General features: G+C 58.3%; 1 protein-coding gene across 5 annotated transcripts in view; it reads right to left on the bottom strand.

The window, feature by feature from the left end:
* ZNF185 (zinc finger protein 185 with LIM domain) overlaps positions 1–14,935 on the bottom strand; it is a 71,788-nt gene extending 56,853 nt beyond the window's left edge. For 4 of the 5 annotated variants that reach the window (XM_045538572.1, XM_045538576.1, XM_045538574.1 and 1 more), the window contains exons 1-4: positions 14,864–14,935; positions 698–777; positions 407–530; positions 113–178 (exon numbers count right to left, since the gene is read on the bottom strand). In XM_045538572.1, the coding sequence (XP_045394528.1) occupies positions 113–178; positions 407–530; positions 698–731 (224 nt within the window). In that variant the 5' untranslated portion in view covers positions 732–777; positions 14,864–14,935. The remainder of the gene's footprint in view (positions 1–112; positions 179–406; positions 531–697; positions 778–14,863) is intronic. The other variant, XM_045538573.1, reaches the window with a different exon arrangement.
* Between the last annotated feature and the right edge of the window lie 1,896 nt (positions 14,936–16,831).

Genomic DNA, 16,831 nt, shown 5'->3' with positions numbered 1-16,831 from the left:
CTTGGCTTAGACTCCCTCCCTGTCCCTGTCCCCTGTGGACTGCTCACCCCTCCGTACTGCACAGCTGGCCCCATGCCACAGGAGAGTCCCTGGGGCCCACCACCAGCCTTACCTGGCTTTGGGGACCTCCCCAGCTGATGAAAAGGATGTGGCACGACTCCGGCCTGAGGGCAGCTCTCTGGGGAAAGACGGGTCCTGAGAGAGTGGCTCCTGGGCCCCCTGCCTCTGGACCCCCTGCAGCCTCCATGCCATTCCTGCCTCGCTGTCTACCCCTCGCCGGGCACCTGGGGGCTTTCCCACCCCGTGGCCTTTCCCATGCCTGGCTGAGCTCTGAATGGTATGGTGGGGTGCCCACAGGCTGCAGCCCCCCACGTCACTGCCATCCCTCCTGGCCTTCGGGACTTACATAGTGCGGCCGTCTGATTCATCCTGCTTGGTGATCCAGCTCTTGTCCCCCTTCAGCGTGGTTCGAACTTTCATCTGCTTAAGGACGTTATTGCGCTCCTCCTCGCCTGGTGGCAGAGGCTTCCCTGTTCGGGGCAAGGCCACACAGCTCAGAAGGGGAGCCCCAAGCCCAGGACCCCTCCCAGTGTGCTGCTCTCCCTTTGGCAGGCCAGCGCTCGTGGCCCTCCCGGGGCAGGATGGGAAGGATGCAGCCACACACCGAGCCCAGAGCAAAAGGGGGCTCAGGCCTTACCTTTGGAGCTGCCTCCAAGAGCTGAGATGCTCATGGTGTTTGCTCTGCAGGTCCCTTGTCAGTTGATTCGCTGGGGCTGCCTGGGACAAAGGCAAGTACATGTTTGTCATTTCATGCATTTGCAATGCCTTGAGGGTCACCATATTGTTGGCTCCTGGCACAGCAAGATCATCCAGACTTTCCTTTGGGCACTGGGGGTGGCAAGAGTTGGTGGAGGCCTGGATGTGGCCAGAGGCCAGGGGACAGGTGCTCACCGGACCTGCCGCTGCCAGGCAGCACACCCACCTGTCTGCCTGGGCTGCTCACCTGGAGGACACGGCGGCGGATTGCTGTACTGCTGTATGGGCAGAGCAGGAGCCCTCCTGGAGAGTGCTAATGGCCAAGCTCCAGATGGGAGTGTGGGAGAGCCTCTGCAGTGACACCGAGTGGGATGGCACTGTACACATGAAGCAGAACACCTTCAGGGCAGGCAGAGGGCCCAGCTGCTTTAGGTTGGACAATTGTTCTCACCCCTTGGGAGTTACCTGATAGGCCTTGGGCAGGTCAGCTACGCTTTGCAGGCTGCCCCAGTTTTCCCATTTGTAAAATGGTAGTAAATCTACCTTTCAGGACTGCTGTGAGGACGGAATGAGCCAACGTTCCTACGAGTGCCTGGCACCACCTGGCATTGCAAAGATCATCGAGCACTTGGACAGGAGCCAAGTAGCAGTGACTCTCCACCCGTCTTTGCTCGGAGAGGGGCAGTTGGTGGTCCCCAGTCAGTACAAAAGTGGTCTGGGGGTGTGCAGCCCTATTAGGTTCTTTCCCCACCTCCAGTGGAAAGCCCATGGCCCCATTGCTGACTCCTAGTGGCCCTTGGGGACCCAGCAAGGTGCTCGGCTTTCCCTTCCTCTCTCTGTCTTCTCCCCCTGTTGTCCCCCTTGCCTCCTCTCTGGCCTGCAGCTGGCTGCCCTCCTGTGGTGGGTGGGCAGGGCGCTGTAGTGGTCTCCCAGCTGGGAGTGATCCAAAGCTGCCAGGTCGTGGGTCTGGTCATTGCCCTGAATGGCCGCAAGGGAGGGGCTGGGGTTCAGGTGTGTGGTCATGATAGGAAGCAAGGGCCTGGCTGTGCTGACACAGCCCCAAGGCAACGCAGCCCCGTCTCCAGGGCCTGCCACCCTGAGCCCCTCAGGGGCAAGGCAAGGCTCTGACCAGCGCAGCACTGCCGCCAGCTGGCGAGGCCAGGACATGTTTCTGTGGAGGTGAGGGGCACACTAAAATGGGCGGGGGGAGGGGCGGCGGGCGGGTGAGAGCAAACCAAATTGGCCACGTCAGCAAGAGCCAGCTCTTCCAGAAACTACACCGACGAGCAGCCCAGGCGGCCCAAGCTGCTGCGGGCCAGGAACGGCACCTCATCGCTGCCAACGGGAGCCCCACATGCCCAGCCCTGCACTGGGCCTGCCACGTCAGAGCTCGTTCCACAGGTGATCCCAGGACCACACAGGCCCAGCTGTCCCCAGCCCAGCAGCCTGTGCAGTGGCCCCACAGGCAGGCACATGGGCAAGCCTGTAAAGCCTGAGATCTTGGTCCCTCTAGTGCCATTGACTGTGAGACCTTGGGAGAACACGTCACCTCCTCTGGGCCTCAGCTCCCCACCTGCAAGAGGAGGAACCCTACTACTTGCTCTTCAGGCTCCTCCTCATCTTGCTAGGCCAAACTTGCTGGTGTAAGTTTCTTTGTGCAGAGCACCTCAAAGACACACTGCTTTCTAAGGCCTCAGGGGCTGTGGCTACCAGCTTCCACACATGAACTTGGCAAGCAGGTGAAGGTCGTCCGTGGTGTTGGGAGCAGACTCCATCCTAGGCCCAGTACTAGGCTCAGAAACTTATCGGTTCCCCCTTGACAAACCTTAATGGTCATGTTGCCTAGAAGGTTCCTGCCAAATCAGAGCCAAATAAGCCACTTGCAAAATCAAGACAGACTCATGCACGTGAATGACAGAGGCAGAGGGGCCACTGGCAACTCTCAGGCAAAAGCCCACAGCAAGGGGGAGCAGAGGCCCATGCCACCTCAGGTGCCCTTGACAGCTCAGCTAAGACCCCAATCAGAGGACGCAGGGCTTATCACCCGCCTCGCCAGAGACTGGTGGGTCTGGTGCTTCCCCATCGGCTCCCTTCCCGCAGGCATGGCTGCATCTCAGAAGTGCCTTTTTTGATAGGACAATAAACCTGCAAGTCAGATCTTTCCAGAGGATGAAGAGTAAGGCAGCTCTTTAAAGTGATGAGTCTGGGATGGGGTTGACAAATGGGGTTTGAATCTATGTCCCAGTTGGGGAGCTGGCTTCTCCCTCCTATCTGCCACTCCCTCCCTACCAGCCTTGGCTCCATCACTTCTGACCTCGCCCTGGCCCCTGGCTACTGCCTTCATCCATGCCTCCTCCCAGCAACACTCATCAGCCCTAATCCCACTGCCCACGTCAGCCTGATGCTTCCCCACTGTCCGTAAGACCAATCACCTGATCCTGCCTCTTTTTCCCCAACGTCGACACGATGCTCTAAGCAGACCATGTGCCTCAGAGTCCCTGGAAGGTGGCCCTGCCAAGGGAATACCTGTGCCTTTGTGTATGCCAGTCCCCGCACCCAGAATGCCTTCCCAACTCCTCCTGCAGAGCTGAGCCATCCAGGCCAGCCCCGCTCCTAACCATAGCCAGGCTCAGGCCTGTGCGCCTTGGTACTGTTGACCCAAGTCTTCCCAGACAAGCCCTGCCCCTCCCCCAGCCTCAGCAAGGATGGGCTCAGGCACCCTCCCACATCCCTGCACACAGTCCCTAGGGAGTGACTGCCTACACTGATTACCCCTCCTCGGACCCAGGTCTCCTCCCAGACCCACCGTCCTCTCCCGTCATCTAGCCTCTCATGCAGAGCAGGACGGAGTGGCCCTCCACTCCATGACAGCTGGGAAGAACCTTGCTGCAGATGTGCACAGCCTTGGAGCATGGGAGGTGGACCCCTCAGTTCCTGGGCAGCTGTCACACGCTGTCAGTGGGAAGGCAAATCGGGCATCTATTTGGAGGACTACTCTCTGTATGTATGAAAAGGCTTAAGGGTAAGCTCGTGGATCCAACAGCCCCCTCGAGGCAAACTAGCCTAAGGAGGAAGCTGCACGAGTAGAACAAAGACGTATACAAGAAGGGGGTCGTTCCCGTGTCGGGTATGATGGTGAAAATCTGGCAATAATCTAGATGCCCAACAGTCATATTTTAACTTATTATGGTCCATCCATTCAAGCAAATACCATGCAGCTATTACAAATGATGCTGACATACAGTATTTAACATGCCTTCATCTACTGCATATGGTTTCCATACATCATTAAATGAAAAGTATTTTTTAAAACAGGATGTGTAGGATGGTGTCATTTAAGTAAAAATATATTTACAGAAAAATGCACAAGGAAAGAAACATCTGAAAAGATATACACCAAAGTATTATGCTCCTCTGTGGATTTCTAATGTTCCCATCAGGAACGTGTACTGTCTGTGTGATAAAGATGAAACAGTGTTTTAGCCAAATGAAATAGGAACTGGGGCTGCTTGGGCAGCCAAACATTGGTCTCAAGAGTTGAAGCCAGGCAGGCAGTGCCCAGGAGGGACGGCGAGGTGAGCAGAGTGAACAGACGCAGAGAATTCTCTCCCTGGGGGTGGAAATCCCAGCAGCTGGGGGCAGGTGCTCGGCCTCTGTGAGCGACAGAAGGGCATGTGAGGTCCGCTGATGGCCCCTCTCCCTACTTGGGGTGGGTGGAACCCCACCCTGCCACCCTCCACCCCGGCCACAGTGAGATGGATCCACAGAGAAAATGAACTAAGTACTCAAGGGGACAAAGGACAACTCCCTGCTCATGAGGCTTATGTCCAGGAGGCCTGAAGAGCGCGGCACGGACTGACTGTCATGCAGATGTGGACAGGTGTGCTCCAATACCTTCTTGGGATGCCCATTTCTGCTCTCTCTCCTATAAAGCTGGGGGCACAGGCCCGGGCTCCCTGGGCAGTGGGTGCCCCCAGAGGTGGGCACAGCAGACAAATAGCCAAGGCACCACAGCTGGTGCGGGGTGGGGTAGTGGGGGGCTCTCTGCCCTTTGAGGGGAGTCATTAGTGGCGCAGATTCAGCCAGCCTTGCGCGAATCCTCCTGGGGCTGCACCCAGTTCCCAACTGCTGAAAGAAGATCCCACCCCCCCCACTGGGTGGTCACCTTGGCTTTGCCCTTTGATGGGGACCTGGACAGGGATAACAATGCCAGTACCCCTTCGTGGAGCGCGTCCCCTCGCCAGGCGGGTGCTGTACACACACAGTCCGGGAATCAGGGTGCGATGCCTGTCGGCACAGATGCAACCTGCGGTGGGAAGTATATTGTCCTCCCCGCCTCACCCCGAGCAAAGGGAGCCCGGGAGGGTCAGCGACTCGCCCCAGGCCACACTCCCAGGGATCAAAGCCCTGGTCCGCATAGTGGCCCGGGTAAGCCCAAGCACGATGGCATGGAATGCTCTTCGGGGCAAAGGGATGGGGCCCAGGTGGCCCAGGTACACCCATCGCCGGCCACCTCTACTGCTTCCTCCAAAGCAGGCACTTGGCCTCAGCAGCCAACTCTCACCCCTGGGGAAGCAGGGGACTCTTTAGACTCAGGCCAGCCACACCGTGCCTGCTTGTGCCACTCAGCCTGGTCCAGCAGCTAAGGCCTGCCAGCCGTGACCCCAGGGCCCTGGCAGAGGAGAGCGTGCCCACCACCCCTTCCGCAGCCCTACACGTGCGATTTGACAATACGCCAAGGTGTCTCGCCCCTCAAGGCTTGTGCCTGAGATCCAAAATTTAGAAAAAGTTACAGAAGAAACAGACAGAAAAAAACTCTTGTGACTTTGGTCCTTCCAGCTTCCCACTCACCCCAGAAGGTGCAGAGAAGGTGGAGAACAAATGTTCCTTCTCCAGCCGACTTCAAAAGTGAAGCCAGGGCCCTCCTACCTGCCCAGGCTGTCCAGTTGTCCTCTTCCTCTGGGAACTTCGGCTTCTTTCAGTGCCTACTAGGCCACCCTGACCCACTAGCACTGACATCCACAAAGACCAGACAGCCTGAGGGCAAACACTGTCCTACGGGCTGTGGCCTCTGCTTACACCTCTGCTCCCCTTCCCACCCTCTGCAGCCCTGCTTCCTGCGCCTCCACCTGGCAGGACACCCCCAGGCTAGAGCACATACCCCTCTGTGGAATTCCCTTCAGAGGGCCCACGGGAGCCCATTTCCAGTCAGGACAGCCACTGTGTGGACCTTTGCACACCATGGCCCCCATTTCTACCTTGATTGGGAAAAGACTCCTAGTTCGTTGGGAATCGCCATTTCACCTGCTTAGTGCCTGGCCTGAGCCACCAAAGGAATGCTCAGCTTATCTGACACTTTCCACATGAGCTGTCCCTCATGGCACACCCCTGGAGCCCCAATAGATGTGGCCCTGCTATGCAGTACCCCTCCCTGTGCCAACTCTGGGCCAAGCTCTACACTCAGACGCCTGTCCCCAGGGCAGCACAGAACAAATTCAAACAGCTCCTGAGCAGGCCAGGCCACTCAGACACCAACGTTCTGGCCTTCATCCCCTCCTTTCTCCCTGTGCCACTAGCCTGCAGATGTTTTGGGGCAGGTGAGCTGAGAGGTGGCAAAGAGGGCAGTCAGGGGAAGCATCCCTGGCAGGGCTGGGTGGGGGAGATGGGGACAGGCCCTCCCTAAATTCAGATGGCCTCAGAATGCCAATGGCCAAGCTCCCCCTTCTCCTTCCTCCCTGCTACTGCGGCCTCTCAAGGCTGCCTGGCAACCTCCAAAGGAAGGGGCCCTGATTGGATAGATAGAAGCGAGGAGCCAATGAGGTGGCTGCAAGGAGCCCGTTTTCCCGGACTCCAGCAAGCCTGGTGCCGTCAGAGGCTGTCAGCGCATGGAATCAGAGCTGATGACGCAGGAGCTGATGCACGCAGATTCCCCCATGTAGGGGGGAGCCAGGGGAGCCAGCAGACGATGACGCAAATGCTGGCGCAGGAGGAGACGGGTGGAGATAGGAGCAGGGCAGAAGGGGGTGCCCTGTCTTCCCACAAGGACATGCTCTGCCTCCAAGGCGAGAAGACTAACTCAGAGAAAGTTTTGCAGAATTGCCCCCTGCTTGACTCTCCATGGGAGGCACCTCTCAGAGGAGACCTCAAGTCCCACTGCCTCCTGGCTCAGGGATACAGTCCAGTCCTGCTCTTGGTCACACTGCACTAAAAATGGGAGGAAGAGGGAAACACAGCAGAGACGGAAGGTGTGTCCAGGGAGAGGGAGACCAAACCTGGGCCACCTCCTGCTTGAGGTTGGGGAGGATCCCAGGGGGCCTGGGCACAGATGGGCATCTGCCCTGGTGTCACTCCATCCTGGGCCCTCACTCTGGTTCTGCTGCTGTCCCCACGCCAGCCCACCCCACCATCGAAGAGCCCTCCTTCCTTGGCTCCCCTGGCAGAGCTGGGACAGGCTGGCTTCAGGGAACTGCAGTGAACACCAAGGGAGGGGACAAGGAAGATGCACCTGCTGACATGGGCAGCCTGGCCCTCAGTCCCACAGGCCCAGCTAGCCCTCAGGCCCCCGACATGGGCTCTGTGGCGAGGGCTTGAGGAGGGGAGACAGCAGGTTGAACCACTGCCTTCTCTCACCCTGGATGGCAGGGGAATAGGATGGCTCACAGATTGTGCAGAAGTGGGGACTGGATGCCAGGCCGGGGCCTCCTAAGTAAACCGGTGGGAAGAGGAGCAAAAGGTGAATGAGATGCAGCCAGAGGGCACAGGTGTCAGGGCTTGTCTCGGCGCTGTACACCCAGGAGCTGAGAGGAGACCAGGCTCCGCTTCACAGCGTGAGCAACCTCCTGTCTCTTAGAACCAGAGCCCACAGCTCAGCTCTGGGTGGACCCTTAGGGATGGGTCAGGAGTTGGCAAGCAGGCACAGTGACTAAATACAGATGTGGCAAGCGACATCTGAATGAAGCCATCTAGACTTGGACTACCCAGTTGAGGAGCTGATGGCTGGGCAACCTCAGGTCACGTTTTAGGAAAGCTGTGTCTGCAAGCATTTTCATGTAGCTCTGGGACAGGGAGCTCTGAGGGAGGCAGAGGCCCAGAGTGTGGCTAAGGAGCAGCACTCAGGCCTCCGCATCACTTCAGCAGGAACATAAGTGCTCCCATCTGATCTGTGAGGGACGTTGGATAAGGGTGCCAAGTACTAAACCATGGTAAAACAAAATCTGCAAGGGAGAGCCCAGCTGTTGCACCTGTACCCTCTGGTCCTTCTACAAGAGCCAGAGTTGGGCTTTACAATCCTGAGGCTCCAGGTTGAAGATGACTCTCTGCGCTCACGGGACGGGGGATGTACTTAAGGAAATCTTGTTCTCAAAATGCTCTCTGATCCCTGCACCTGCTCAGCTGGGTAAAGTGTAGGCCCCAGCGCAGCTCCTCTGCTCATCACTGAGGCCTCAGGACCCCGTGCAGTGCCGCCCCCAGGGGCTACGGGGTGGGGCCAAAGGCCCAGCATAGCAGGGAGAGCCCTGGCTGTGTCACAGGCTCTCCCCGAGGCTGCCATAGGAAGTGCAAGGACGAGCTGGTAAGCTCCAAGTGCCAGTCATGGTCACGGCAAGGCATGTGAGGGGGCTGAGGAATGACAGAAGTTAGGGAGTCTAACTCAGGTGCTCTCGGCCAGTCCTTTCTCAAGGCATGTACTTGGCCGACTGTCTCACTTTGGACCCAGGCTGACCTAAGCCAGCAGTGGAGCAGCGGCCCACTTCTCTGGGCCAAAAGGGCTGGGATAATGAAACGTTCCGTTTTATGAAGCAGCCTCCTGCAGCCAGGTCTCGTGAACCAGGATCTGATTCCCACCTTCCTGCACTGGAGTCTCAGCAGTTGGCAAGACAGCAGTCAGCAGACAGGTTGCTTTCCCCTGGGAAGGGGACAGAGCAGATGCCGCCACTGCTGCAGCCGCGGCCGCTCCTGTTCCAAGGATTGCCGAGATCCAGAGGGTCTTTGCCGCAGCAGTGCCAGGGGAAGGGACCCTTCAGCAGTGACTTAGGGACTGTGAGGAGGGCTGAGCCTACCAGAGCAGCTGGATCTCGTCCGAGCCCCCTCGTCTGCTGCTCAGCATGCAGCTCCCAGGAGCCCCAGGCTGGCCCCTCTGCCTATGATGCTCCCATTCCAGGGGTTCACGCCTGGAGGCCAGCGGGGTGGCAGGAAGGAGGCGCACCAAGTGGAAAAAAGAGCTGGAAGAGACTTGAGTTGCAGAGGGAAAAAAATGTAATATGGAAAAAGAACGCATGGGGGGTGGTATTTGTAAATGTGCTTTACAGGTAAATGACTTCTGCATGAAAGTCTGGAATTTCACCTCTCCCCATCCCACCCCCAACACCCCAGCATCCAGACTTGTCGGCGTCGGAGTTGCAGGGGCCCTGGGAGGCAGACGTCTGTGGCGGGCCAGCTCCCTCCCAAGGCAGTGGACAGTTAGAGCCCCGAGGGGGAAAGGCGGCCCTAGCCACCCATCATTCCTGGGAGGCCTGGGATCCCTCCTGGCTGTCCGGCACCCATTTCCTAGTTCTCAGAAGCTGGAGACAAGTGATTGCTCGGAGGTGGCTTGGCCTCAAGGGCCAGCAAGGGCTGCTGGGCAGGGCCCTCTAAGATGTCTCTGTGGAGAACAGGGGGCTGGCTGGGCCAACAAGCTAGGGACAGCAGGGCCCATGGACCCCCTCACCCCAAACAAGATCCCTGGACAGAGCCCCTTAGGTGAGCTATTCCCATTGTTAGCAGGGCCTCACCTCCCGGCTGCACCACAAGAAGGGGCCCAGAGGAACCCTGGGGGCCCCTCTGCAGGGCCCTGGCTGCCTCTGCCCCCCTCTCACAAGCTATCTCTGCAGCCTGAGAACCAATCCCAGCTGCGCAGAATTGCTGTCCTCACCTGCAGACAAGGCAGCCAGTGGGGTCAAAAGGGGCTCAGGGGTCACAGAGCCCACCCCCCACCTCCACTGCAACTCTCTCCCTCTTCCTCCCAGCCCGGGAATACCCCACATGCTCACTGCTGCCATCCATTCTGTCTTTGCCAGAGCAGGGCCAGTGACAGGAAGTCACCCCATTTGGCCCTGACTAACATTGGGCAGAGCTAATTCCTTTTGTCCTAGTTACAAGTGATCAGGAAAGCAAGCACCCAGCCACCCCTCCCGCCTGCCCCCAGGCTCTGCGAGTCCCCGAAGAACTCTTCCCTCACCTTCGCCTTGCCCCAGGCCCCCCTCAGGTCCACCCCCACCTATAACACCGCCCCCATTTCTGGATTAGAATATGGATGCCCAGAGAGGAGAAAGCATTTGCCTAAGGTCACATTTCCATTTGTGCAACAAGCATGTGGGGAGAGCAGCAGCCAGGCTGGGTGCTGGGGAGACAGCCAGGAGCCTGCAGGAAGGCGAGGTGGCCCGCAGGGCGATGCTTTCCCAAGGAGGCGCCCTCGGCTCCCAGGGAAGGAATGAAAGAATGAGCAGAAGCGGTGAAGCAAGTCCTGGTCTTTGGGTTTTTTTTTTTTCCAGTCTAAACCAGGCAGTGCCTGATGTGAGCATTCACCTGGGATGCCCGTTCTTGTGACTGGCACCCTTGTGTCTGTCCTCTCCATAGCAACTCTTTGCCACATCAAGCTCTCAGGGAAACTGACCTAGTCATCAGAAAGTGGCACGCTGAGCCAAAGATCACAGGGACCAGACCAAGGGGGCTGGACCGAGTGCCCGAGATGTGACCACAGATGGGGCCAAAGCTGGGGGCCACCACCAGCAGCCACCAGCAGCTTGGGGCCTGCCCACCACTAGGTCTCCTCTCTCATCCAGGGTGTGGCTCCAGAGCTCACACCCATCTCAGCCACTTCAGTGCGCCCAGCAACAGCCCCAAGGGCAGCTCTGAAGGGTGGGATTCACCAGGTGTTAATGGGGGGCTGAGGGACTACTCCCTTAGGTGGCCTGGGCCAACCTCCCTGCCCAGGGAAGGGCTTCCCCAGTTCCCAGCTCCCTCTTGAAACGGGAAGTGAGCAAGCTTCCCACAGGAAAAGCCTAGACGGTGTTTCTAAAAGTGGCCTCCGGGTCCCTCTGGCAGCCAAATCCCCTGGGACATATGCTTAAGCTGCAGATTCCTTCCTGCCTCCTCACCTCAGTCTGAGTCTGCACATTAAACACTGAGAATGACACCCAGACCCGCCCCTCCCATGGCCCTGCCCGAGCCCTCGCAGTTCTCCGTCATTCCTGGGCCCCCGTCCCAACACCCAACACACAAAGTGACCAGAATATGCCCACCGAATGCCTCTGTGTGTGTCCCTGAGAGAATTTAACCCAGCTCAGTTCCTAATCCTCAACTGGCACTTGAGCAAGTCCCTCTGTATGCCTCAGTTTCCCTTTGGGAAAATGAACTGACACCAGCTCTGCCCACTTCTTGAGACTCCATGGCCACGAGTGAGAAAGCTAATGAGAAATGTGGCAAAATGTGATAGGGCTTTGCAAGTTCTCTGCGGAGTCTCAACTTTTCTGTGAGTTTGAAATTAATTCAAGATAAAAAAGTTAAAGATAGGCCGGGAGTGGTGGCTCATGCCTGTAATCCTAGCACTCTGGGAGGCTGAGGCAGGCGGATTATTTGATCTCAGGAGTTTGAGACCAGCCTGAGCAAGAGCGAGACCCCATCTCTACTAATAATACAAAGAAATTATCTAGACAGCTAAAAATATATAGAAAAATTAGCCGGGCATGGTGGTGCATGCCTGTAGTCCCAGCTACTTGGGAGGCTGAGGCAGGAGGATTGCTTGAGCCCAGGAGTTTGAGGTTGCTGTGAGCTAGGCTGATGCCGCGGCACTCTAGCCCGGGCAACAGAGTGAGACTCTGTCTCAAAAAAAAAAAAAAAAAAAAGGGAAAAAGTTAAAGATAAAAAGTAAGAACAGGGCCAGGCGTCGTGGTGGCACGCCTGTAGTCCCACCTACTCAGGAGGCTGAGGTGGGAGGGCCACTTGAGCCTAGGAGTTGGAGGCTGCAGTGAGCTATGATCATATCTGTGACCAGTTGCTACACTACAGCCTGGGTGACATAGCAAGACCCCAGCTTTAAATTAAAAAAAAAAAAAAAAGTGAAAACCAAGAAGCAAGCAAATCAGACATCTGAAGCAGGCATCGCCCTAACAATTGTGTTCTTTAGCCAGTAACTGAACTGTGGGTAGCCACCGTACACATCATCAGCGTAGAGTGGCGGTGATTTTCAAACTGTTCTCCTCAGGTGGGGGCCTATATCCTGGCCAGCTTCTCTCTCCCCACCTAGCCCCCATCTCACTCCTTGCCACCATAGCCCTGGAGGCGGGCACTGTGGTCTTGGCTCAGCTGCCCTCCCTGACAGAGTGCCACTTCCGTGCCAGGCACCCAGCCATCTGCATCTATGCAGCAGGTGCTTTGGCTTCAGCCATCCTTCCATACAGGTGAGAAAACCAAGGCCCCAGAGGTTGTGTGACGTGTTCACGTTTGCACAGCTGGATGATGGCCGCGCTGGAGTGTGAACCCAGTCTGACCTCTGAGATGTTCTCTTAACCGCCAGGCTGTAAAGATGCCACCTCACCCGCCACACACCCTACTAGGCATGGGACGGTGGACAGTTTATCTCCTCAGAAGCAATGATGCCAACTTCTCCTGAGTGCTGCCCGCAGGTAGGCAGTCCCCCCCCACTGCACTGCCCTTACATCTGCCAGCTCTCTTCGAGCACAGTTGAACAAATGCAGAGACCCTGATATGGTCCCAAGGACAGGGGCCCAAAGGCCTGGGGTGCCATGTGGGCTGCTGCTAAGAGTTCCCGAGCACTGATCTTGTCCCATGCCACCAGGGGACTGGCAGCCTCAGGCCTTAGCAAGCAGAAGGAAAGCTTGTGTTACATGTGACCTGGCACCTTATGGGTTATGGTTTCAAGCAAGAGCCAGACCAAAGGGATCAGTCACCCGTGGAAGCTTGAGTGGGGAAGGAGGAAGGTGGCCCCTGTCTCCCAGAAGGCAGTGAGCCAGAATTGGGGGAGTTTTCTTGGCATGCAACTGAGGAAAGTTCAGGGAACGGGTGCCTGATGCCTACTGTGGCCGGTCCCAGGCCCAGAGCTCAGGAGGCTGCGGGCACGCTGGGCAGAAAGGCAAGGCGCACACGGCAGGCTGAGGGAGGCTGAGATAGGCGCCGGCTGCCCTGGGATCACTGCCCTTGAATGGGAAGGGCCTTGCCTGGAGTCTGGAGCAGGAAGTGAGGTGGACAATCACTGCTGCCACTTCCATTCATATGGCAGCTCCTTAATGAGTGGCCTCTCTGCCTTCCCAGATACATGGTCACTCCTTGGGGCAAGGCATGAGGCCAATTTCCCTTCAGGTCCCCATGTGGGAGCGCAGGAAGAACTGGCCTTGGTCTTACAGAAATAGTGGGGAGGTTAGACTCCAGCAGCCCAGAGGATGAGCAGGCCTTGACCTGGTGGCTGCTGAGCTGCTCCTCCTGCTTCCGAGCCCCCTCCTCCAGGAAGCCTTCCCTGACCTCTCCAGCCCAGGGTGCTTTCCTGCTCCAGGAGTGGGGAGCCCCTAATGTTTTTATGCTACTCAGAGCCGCGCACCCTATGTGGTCATAGGCCCCCTCTGTCGCTGACTCATGAGCGTCCAGAAGATGGAGATGAACACATCTTGCGCACCTGCTGCATGCCAAGGCCTGGGAACTGTTGGGAGCGGTGGGAGGGGCAGGTGAGCAGGATCTGCTCCTTCCCCTCCTAGCGTGGCCTGGGGGTGATGAGGGGATGGTATGAGCACCAAGGTCTGCCAGGAAGTTGGCCCCTGATCTGTGCATCTGTGTCTTGGCCTCTGAGCTGCCTCTGGTTTTTCAGATGGGGCAGTGGAGGCTCTGGGAAGGTGGGGGCTCCCCTGGGCTCCCTCTGCAGCTCTGGTCCACCAGGAGGAGGGGGCGCAAATGGAGCTGGGGCTCTCTGACCCAGAACCCTCTCCCCACTGTTCAAGCCTATCAACAAGTGAGACTGCTTCCTGCCCCTGGCCAGGTGCCACGACCACAAGTCCGAGGGGCCAGGAGACCAAGGCTAAAGTTAGTCCAGGTGCCAGAGGCCTGGACCACTGCTGGGTGCGGTGTGAGAGGCTCCCTCCCCAGGTTCATGGAGTGCAGGCAGAGCTCCTCACTGTCCTGAGACGCTGCTGCACAGCCTTCCACAATGTCAAGGCTCAGTGCAAATGGCTCGGGGACAACACAGCTCCTACCATACCTCAGATGTTCTGAAACCCACCTACCTTATCTGAGCCCCCAGCACCCCCAGGTGGGAGGTAGCCTGGCCTGTTACTCCCTTGGACTGACAGAGCTGACCCGGTGCCCCCATCTTGGAAGTAGCAGAGCAGACAGGAGGATGTGAGCTTTCGGCCTTTTTGTAAGGCAAAGGTACCGCTCTGCCTTTCCAAAGAGGACAGCTCTTGGCCGCCCCTGCCTCCATCAGAACAATCCAGTCACAGAACTGGTGCACTGCAGATCGCTTGATAACACCCAGAGACACTTGATTCGGCGCCTTCTGTCTGAGAATGAGCAGCTACTTTCCCCATGGCCCTCCCAGAGATTGCCCTGTGCCCAGCTTATGCCCATCACAGGCCACCAGCCAGCCCCCTTCCCCAGGCCCTTAGGGTGGGTGAGGGGATCGTCAGGGCAAGGGCCGGCTTCTCGGTCTCGGTTTCCTCATCTATAAAACTAGAGGTAGCGGGGAAACTGAGGAATCGGACAGTCCCTGATTCTTACAGGCCCGCAATCAACTCTCAGAGTACCCTGGCCCCGGCCATTTACTAACAATCAAACCATCTCTTCCAGAAAGGGCCACCACAGAGGGACCAGGCCAGCCAGCGGGCCACTTGCCTGGGTCTGGCACACTGGCGTCCTCTACCTCTCTCTGTTAGTGTCTTCACTCACAGTGAAAACCAGAAAACCAAGCACAGTGTCCCCAACGGGAACCCCCGGAGGGATGCTTGCAGCGGGTAAGGATTACAGATGGGGAAACTGAGGCCCTGACTTGTCCCCAGCTGAACACGGGCCGGGTGCCCCCAGCTGCCTCCCCGCCGGGCCGCTTCCGATGGCGACTCGACAGCCCTACCTGGCACAGGTGCCCGGCTTCGTGGGGCGGGCGCGGGGCGCGGGCTCCCTCGGGTGGGCAGCGCCCGGCCAGGCCGGGCCGGGGCGGCGGGAGCGGGGCGCGGGCGCAGCGGGGAGCACGCGGGGAGGCGAAGAGGCGCGGACTGGGCTCCGCCCGCAGGAGAACAAACAGGTTTTCTCCGGCCGCCCGGAGCCTCGCCCCTCGCCCCTCCCCTCGGCCGGCCCCTTCCCCTGCCCTCTCCTGGGGTAGGTAGATGCGCCTGGCACATTCCGCACATTCTCCCGCCAGTGTCCTCCGCCCGCCCGCCCCCTCCCGGCCCCGCCCCGCCCCGCGGGGCTGCGGGAGAAACCAAGGCCGGGCAGCCCTCGCCCAGCCGGCGAGCTCCCGGAGGCTGCGCCGCCGTGGAAAATTTCCAGGCGAATTCCTCCGGGCTTGCGGCCCCGGGCCGGGCAGCCTCCGCCACGTGAAGGGCCCCCGCTGCCTAGTAGCGCGATCTGGCCCCGGCCCTGGGCCAACGACTTCCACAGATGCTGTCGGGTTAATTCTGGGGAGAACTACTGTTCCTAGATCCATTTTACAGATGGAGATCCCAGACAGGGGCGGGAGCGCGCGACGCTGGCGGCTGAGATCATACAGGAAGTCCCGAAGGCAGGGAAGCAGGAGAAGAAAGCGAGGGAGCCGCTTGCCCTGGAAGGCCATCCTCGGGGGATCTGGGGTGCCTGAAACACAGCAAACGGGGCCACCTCACGGGCCGGGTGGGGAGACACAGCCAGACCCGCAGAGCAAATGCAGTTTGGTGTGCGTGGGCCGTTCCTTCGTGCCTGCTGAGTACTCGCTGTGTGCAAGGCCCTGGGCTGGGACGGGGTTGAGCGAGCGCCAAGAAGCATCCCCAAGCCCCATCTCCCAGGTGAGGGGACAGTTAAGCCAGCCCAAGAAATGGTATGGAGTTGGCCAGGAGTTGGCACATGAGGATGACAGGCTCAAAAGAATGGACTGGCAGGTTCTCCTTCCTCAAGGCCTGCCAGTCTACGTTCCCATGGGCCACCCATCCACCCACTGCTCTCTGTGCCCACTGCAGGCCTGGCCTGCAGGATCAGCCTCCTCGCTGGTGTCCCCACCTCTGGTCTTGCCTTCCTTCCTGTCAGCCTCAACACAGAAGTCAGGTTGATAGTTCACACATGTCAACATGGCTTCCATGGCTTCCTCTTGCTCTTGGGATAAAAGCCAAATGCCTCTCTGTGCAGTCCAGCCACTCTGCCCCTTTGTGGGCTATGTTCCAGTCACACTGGCCTCTTTCTGTCTTCCGAATGCATCACATGTGCTCTCACCTTGGGGCGTTTGCCCTGCTACTCAGACTCCCTAGAATGCCCTTCATGCCCGCATCTCCAAGACTTCACTCAAGTGCCCACGAACCTCTCCTGCCTGCCACCAGCCAAGCTGGTCACTTTCCTCGCATGACATCGATCTGGCAAAGTGGCTGTCACCCTTTATGGTTCTTGACTGTGAGCTCTGGAAAGACTCATCACTGGCCAGGGGGACAACCACAGGGGATCTGAAGGATTTGCAGAAGGAAGGGACAGAGGGTTGACTGTGACTGTGGAAGCTGTCCTCATCCTTCTCTTCCAGGGGTTCATCAGATAGGCAGGAGGTGACCTCGTGTGCTTGGGTGGGTTGTATACAAAGCCACTTCAGTTCATCTCTGTCTCTTGCCAACAAGCAGTTTTCTGCTTCCAATACTGTGTGCCTCAGTCCATGGCCACCATCTAATGCCTCCCCTCCCTCCACCATGGCTACTGGTGGCCGTGGATTTGCCTTGGCAGCCTAGCTTTTAAACACACTCACTATATGACCTAGGGCGTGTCATACTCCCTCTCTGGGCTCCTGTCACCTTCAAAAGCCCTGTCCTCCTAGTGCATGGAGGTGGAATGTAGAGGACAGTGTGGATCAGACATAGAGGTGAGGAAGAGG

This window comes from Lemur catta, chromosome X (assembly GCF_020740605.2).
Source record: "Lemur catta isolate mLemCat1 chromosome X, mLemCat1.pri, whole genome shotgun sequence".
NCBI classification, from domain to species: Eukaryota; Metazoa; Chordata; class Mammalia; order Primates; family Lemuridae; genus Lemur; species Lemur catta.
The sequence above is the reverse complement of the archived record's forward strand: the minus strand, read 5'-3'. Positions and strand labels throughout refer to the sequence as shown.